Genomic DNA, 5915 nt, shown 5'->3' with positions numbered 1-5915 from the left:
CTGTTATCTATGTTTACTCCTAAGGTCCATACATATCACGCTAAAGGCTTTAGGAGGAATGGTCCACGAGACTTATATACTAGTATCAGTTTTCTCTTGACACCGATGTGGGATAGTTATAGGTTACTTTTTTTTGTTTCAATTGCCAATACCCTCCCTCAAATCCTTCAAGGTGAACCTTGGAAGGGTTGGACTTTTTTCTGATCGTTTGGACGACTGACCCAAATTTTAAGCCCAGATATACAGCTGGGTCAGTCATTTTTTTTTCAGTTACAGTTCAGATTTTCTACTGGGTCAATTAATTTTAACCCATAATCGGTGACCCTTTGATACCATGATAGAAATCTATGGGTTCCATCCTAAAACCAATTGGTGTTAGGAGGAGGGGCCCATGAAACTTATATACTAGTTTCAGTTTTCTCTTGACACCAATTGTGACCGTTATAGGTTAATTTTTTTTGTTTCAGTTACCAACACTAAAGGAAAAAAATGTAAAAGCGATTCACATTATTGTCACAGTTACGTTGGTGGCCATTAAATGAGGATTCTTAACTACACCATTGGGTACTTTGATATTTTGATGAAGGGAGTGTGTTTATTAGTGACCAATTTGATGTGCCTCAATTTAAAGGATGGTAACCAATTTCACCAACAAAATGCCATGTGAATGGTCCAATTTTTGTTCAATCAATTCGTATGAGATCAGTTGCAAATGGACACAAAACACTGCTTTTATGGGTAAAATTACTAATATAGATTTTTAAAGCAATTAATGATGTTAATTTGTGTGTCTAAATATACCACGACGCTTCAAAAGCGTCCCTATTATAAGTGTCCCAACTAAAAGTAGAGGACGCAAATGAAAACGTCCTAAAAAAGGAAAAAAATATGTTAATTTGTTCTTAATTTGGGGACTTTTTCTTTTGCATTCTAAATTATTGTTATTTTTTAAATCTTTCCAAAGCAAGTAATTATGTCTCAATTTTTGTAATATTATTAAAAGATATTATAGTGTGGTTTTAGATAAAAATGAGTTGCGGTTATAAATGTGATAGGGACCTAATATTCTATTTTATTCCGGAAGGGAGCTGATATTCTCTCCGTATATGTATTTAGTTTATTTATGTTTTAGTATTATTTAGTTATTATGATTTTATTTACTTTCCATAGTGGTTAGGATTTGATTTGCTTTTGATTTGTTTTCCTAGTTTATAGAGATCTTTTTGTACCACACATATTATAAATATGTGTGGAGTCTTTTATTATTATCAAGCAGAATGAAGAATTAAATTATTAATCTCGTTCTCTCCATCGGTTCTCCCTCTTGGAGAAACCGCCAATCTCTCTATAATTCTCTCAAAGTCACGGTTGTTCATATAATTTCTCCAGATAGGAATTAATCTCATAGTAATTCCTATCAAATTGGTGCTTTCATTAGGTTCTCATCCTCCTATTGATGGATACTACCATGTCCGTCTTGTTGTCAAACTCTCCTCCTCGGTTTTCTGGTGTTAACCCCGTGAGATGGATTTTGGAAATTCAGGAATATTTTGACTATCACTTGTTCTTTGATGCTAATCGTCTATTTTTTGTGAGGTTATTTTTTGACCATCCAGCATCCGTTTGACTCCACGAGTATCGACGCTCGAATCCTAAGTGCTAATGGCAAGAATTTCTGGATGCTGTTTATCATAATTTTGATGAGGATGCCATTTACTTCGCCGAGACGAATAAACTTCTCAACAAAATAATGGAGGCAGTTGCATATTTAGCAAAGAAAGAGGCCATGGCTAAAAAGGAGGCCACATCTGATTCTATCATCGAGTCTGTTGCAAAAAACGATGATGAGTCAACAACAAATGTCAAGTCTGATCCTGTCATTGAAGAGATGGAACAAGACGATGACGAATCGCCTCAAGTGCTGGATGAGGCAATGACTTTGGTGGAAACCAAATTTCCTCCAAAATCCCATAGCCAAAAAATCACTATTGTCATCATTGGTTATGTCACTGAAGTCGCGGAAGAGATCTCATATCCAAAGATTGTTTGTCCATCACTCGTTGCGGTTCCAAACGCTACAATTTTGTTTGCAAACGAAGATCCAAACAAAGACAGCGACAACGAGATGGAAGATTATTTTTCTGACTTCCACCTTGAGGGCAAGGTGGTTTTCAACGGTGGGAGAGTTGATAGGGACCTAATATTTTATTTTATTCCGAAAGGGAGCTGATATTCTCTCCGTATATGTATTTAGTTTATTTATGTTTTAGTATTATTTAGTTATTATGATTTTATTTACTTTCTATAGTGGTTAGGATTTGATTTGCTTTTGATTTGTTTTCCTAGTTTATAGAGATCTTTTTGTACCACACATATTATAAATATGTGTGGAGTCTTTTATTATTATCAAGCAGAATGAAGAATTAAATTATTAATCTCGTTCTCTCCATCGGTTCTCCCTCTTGGAGAAACCGCCAATCTCTCTATAATTCTCTCAAAGTCACGGTTGTTCATATAATTTCTCCAGATAGGAATTAATCTCAGATTAATTCCTATCAAAATGATACTAGAATTTATCCTTATTTTACTGATTTGTCAATTTTATTTGGATAGTTAAAATTTATCAGATTAATATCGAATCTTTAATAATTATATCAGTTACTCCTTATTTTTAAAATTTACTAATTTTTTAGCTTTTATCTATTTCTATAAAAGTTTTACACCGATGATGAACCGTACAATGATATTTTCAAAGTTGTATCTAAAATTAGGGTTGAAATTAAGGTTGCCTTATTGCAAGTGTTTCAACTGAAATTAAACAATGTTTGACAGTGATAAAATGGATCGTTGCTAAAAATAACGTACTTAATGTTGATGCCCTAAATAGTAGTGCTAGTAAAATCATTCCTCACTTACGCCGAAGCTACGTGCATCTCTTTAACTTATTTTAGGGAGTAATAAATTGCAATTGAATATGTACAACAAGAAATGTTTTATTAGAACATGTGGTAGGTGCTAATATAAATAGAAGTTTAATAGTACTCCGCTACAAAATTTATTACCTCTTCTGCCACCATATATTGTACATCAGCCACACATATCAATCCCTAAATTATAACTCTGTCATCAATGATTCAAAATCCCTTAATTATCACTCAGTCTCCCATTATACATTACTCTTATGGAGTGCACTACTATTAATTACCTTTACTCATCTCCACCCAAACTTTTAACTCCAACAGTATATTTTAGTCTCCCATTGTAAACTATCCATACACTATTAATAACCTTTACCCATTTCTTTTCTTTTCCTTATTTAATACGTATAATTTGTACCGGTGAACATTTATACAATATCCTAATTATAACCATACCCAACTAATTTTAAAATTATGAATTTTATTAGTAAATTTAAAAATAGTATAATTATAATAAAAATATCACACAATTCGAATAAAAAGCTTACATAAGTAATTAAATCATTTATCGAGTGGACTGAAGCGCATCCTATTGAGGAGTATTTACAAAATGAAAATTAATAAAAGAAATATGACAATTTGCTCAAAAATCATCTGATCAAATTCTAGTTAATTATGCAATTTTAGATAATGACCAATTATATTATAATTCTGACATTTATTTAATTATCTCCTAGCAAAAACTTCACTTGCATGCTAGCTATGTGTATGTTATTAACATTACATATATAAAGGCTGCTTTTGTTCACTTTTGCTTCTGTCTATATAAACGTCCCACGCAATGACAAAAAATATAAAAAGTAGATCACTCATCTACTATAGTAAACCTCAAGAAGCTAAAAGAAATGCAAGGTGGTGTGCAAGTAATCTCCAAGGAAGTGATGAAGCCAACACCTCAATATCCCTTCAAAAACCTCAGACTTTCATACATAGACAGATCATTACCATCTATGTACATTCCTCTCATCTTCTTCTACAACGCCGATGAATCAACCGGCCTCAACACCTCCAACCATATCCAAATATCTCAAATCTTGAAAAACTCTCTCTTAGCTACATCATGGGCGTAGCCACCTTATACCCACATGGGGCAATTGCCCCTCCTCATCCACTCAATTTCTTATATATTTATATATAAATTTTAAATTATATGCTTCAATCATACTAAATGCCCCTCCTCAAATATATAAAATTTCCCATGTATTATATTTGTGCCCCTTCTCCGATAAAATCCTGGCTCCGCCCCTGAGCTACATTGCCTTCTTTCTACCCATTAGCCGGTAAGCTCAAACACAATACATCCGTAGATTGCAACAACGCCTCCGCTGGCTCCGAATTCGTCCAAGCCAAGGTTCACGCTCAACTCAAAACCGCCTTGCAAGGATCCACCGTGAAAGATATGAAGCTTCTCCTCCCTTCGGAATGTTGGGCGTTCGACAATGCTCGACGCCCACTTCTCGTCGTGCAGGTACACCGATATGGGATATTTTTTTATATTTATTTTATAAAGTTACATATATTTTTCTATTTTGGTCTAGATATATTGTTAAGTCTGGTCAGTTAAAGTTTTAGTTCAATTGACATACTCATTTTGATACTAGTAAAATAATGTACGATGTTCCATCTTAAAATCAATTAGTTTTATATATCTAACTTTACAGTAACGCGAGATATTGTTATATTTATCTGTCAACGCAGGTCACCTACTTTGACTGCGGAGGGATCGCCGTCGCTATCTGCGTCTCCCACAAGATAGCCGATTTCGCCTCGGCAATGTCGTTCGTGGCCGCCTGGGCGGCCAAATGCCGAGGCGAAAAAACGGAACTCCCTCCGCCCATAATGGGCTCATACCCGTATTTCGGGCCCATGAGGTACATCCCGTTTTCGGTGTTCACAAACTATTTCAAGGTAACCGATGACTTCGTGACCGACCGGTTCGTTTTCGATAAGGAGAAAATCGAGATTCTGCGACGCGCGGCCACGGCCTGGCCGGAATGCGCCACGAAAGACCCGACGCGGGTGGAGCTGGTGTCGGCGTTCATATGGAAGCATTTCATGGCTGCGAAGTCGAAGAACAAGCTGTTCGCCGCTATCATGGCGGTGAGCCTGCGGCAGAGGACGAACCCGCCCGGGATTCTGGAAAACGTGTTCGGAAACTGCTTCATGTCGCCGCTGGCGTTCGCGGATCCTTCAAGAGAGTTCCACGAGCTGGTGAGCAGGCTGAGGAGGGCGATAAAAAGAGTGAGAGACGGATACATTACTAATGTGATGAGTACAGATTGTTATATGAGGGAGCTGGTGATGCTGGCGGTGCTGATGGTGACGGGGAAAATGGAGTGGTGCTACTTCACGAGCTGGCGGGGTTTCTCCGCGTACAAGGTGGACTACGGGTGGGGCCAGGCGTGCCGGTTTGCGACGCCGTCCATGCCGGTCAAGAATATGGTGATTTTGGTTAACAGTGGAGATGATATTGAGGTCGTAGTTACTATGCAGCCGGAGGTGGTGCAGGAGGTTGGGGCACAACTCAAGCTCATTTCGATCCCTAAATGAGAATTTAGGTTGATGTTTTTGGATCATTAATTTGGTTGCTACATATCTTAGTACATTCCATAATGTCCACGGATCATTGTGAATTAATTATTTTACTATTATGTACGTTGTTGGAGTGTTAAATTTGAATAATGCAATTTCATTATAGTGCCCCTTTAAGGCGTGTACGGACATCCCATTATAACATTAAAGTGGGGTTAGGTTCCTTTCATAAATAATACTGCTAAAATGAGATATTTCTATGATTAAATTAGTTATAAAGGTGGGAGTGAGATGGTTAATAAGTGAGAGTAAGAAACTTGAGTTTCTCTATCGATTGATTTCATTTCTCTCATATTTTGTTCATTATCGAGAGCGACTTGGCATCACTAAAGTTCCGATTCATTT

General features: G+C 36.7%; 1 protein-coding gene across 1 annotated transcript; it reads left to right on the top strand.

Moving 5' to 3' along the window:
• Positions 1–3763: 3763 nt before the first annotated feature.
• LOC125197183 (stemmadenine O-acetyltransferase-like) lies at positions 3764–5684 on the top strand. The gene is made up of 3 exons (XM_048095894.2): positions 3764–4035; positions 4233–4446; positions 4677–5684. The coding sequence occupies exons 1-3, from the start codon at positions 3824–3826 to the stop codon at positions 5526–5528; spliced, it is 1278 nt and encodes a 425-aa protein (XP_047951851.1). The 5' UTR covers positions 3764–3823; the 3' UTR covers positions 5529–5684.
• The last annotated feature ends 231 nt before the right edge of the window (positions 5685–5915 follow it).

Source organism: Salvia hispanica, chromosome 4 (assembly GCF_029641045.1).
Source record: "Salvia hispanica isolate PSC_SH4W2 chromosome 4, Shi_PSC_v1, whole genome shotgun sequence".
NCBI lineage: Eukaryota > Viridiplantae > Streptophyta > Magnoliopsida > Lamiales > Lamiaceae > Salvia > Salvia hispanica.
The sequence above is the reverse complement of the archived record's forward strand: the minus strand, read 5'-3'. Positions and strand labels throughout refer to the sequence as shown.

What these genes read in the sequence shown, in the direction of transcription:
- LOC125197183 (XM_048095894.2), top strand. Translation starts at nt 3,824, where the DNA reads ATGCAAGGTGGTGTGCAAGTAATCTCCAAGGAAGTGATGAAGCCAACA. An exon ending in AAAAACTCTCTCTTAGCTAC is followed by an intron (nt 4,036 to 4,232) that starts ATCATGGGCGTA and finishes CCCCTGAGCTAC; the next exon opens with ATTGCCTTCTTTCTACCCAT. An exon ending in GCCCACTTCTCGTCGTGCAG is followed by an intron (nt 4,447 to 4,676) that starts GTACACCGATAT and finishes CTGTCAACGCAG; the next exon opens with GTCACCTACTTTGACTGCGG.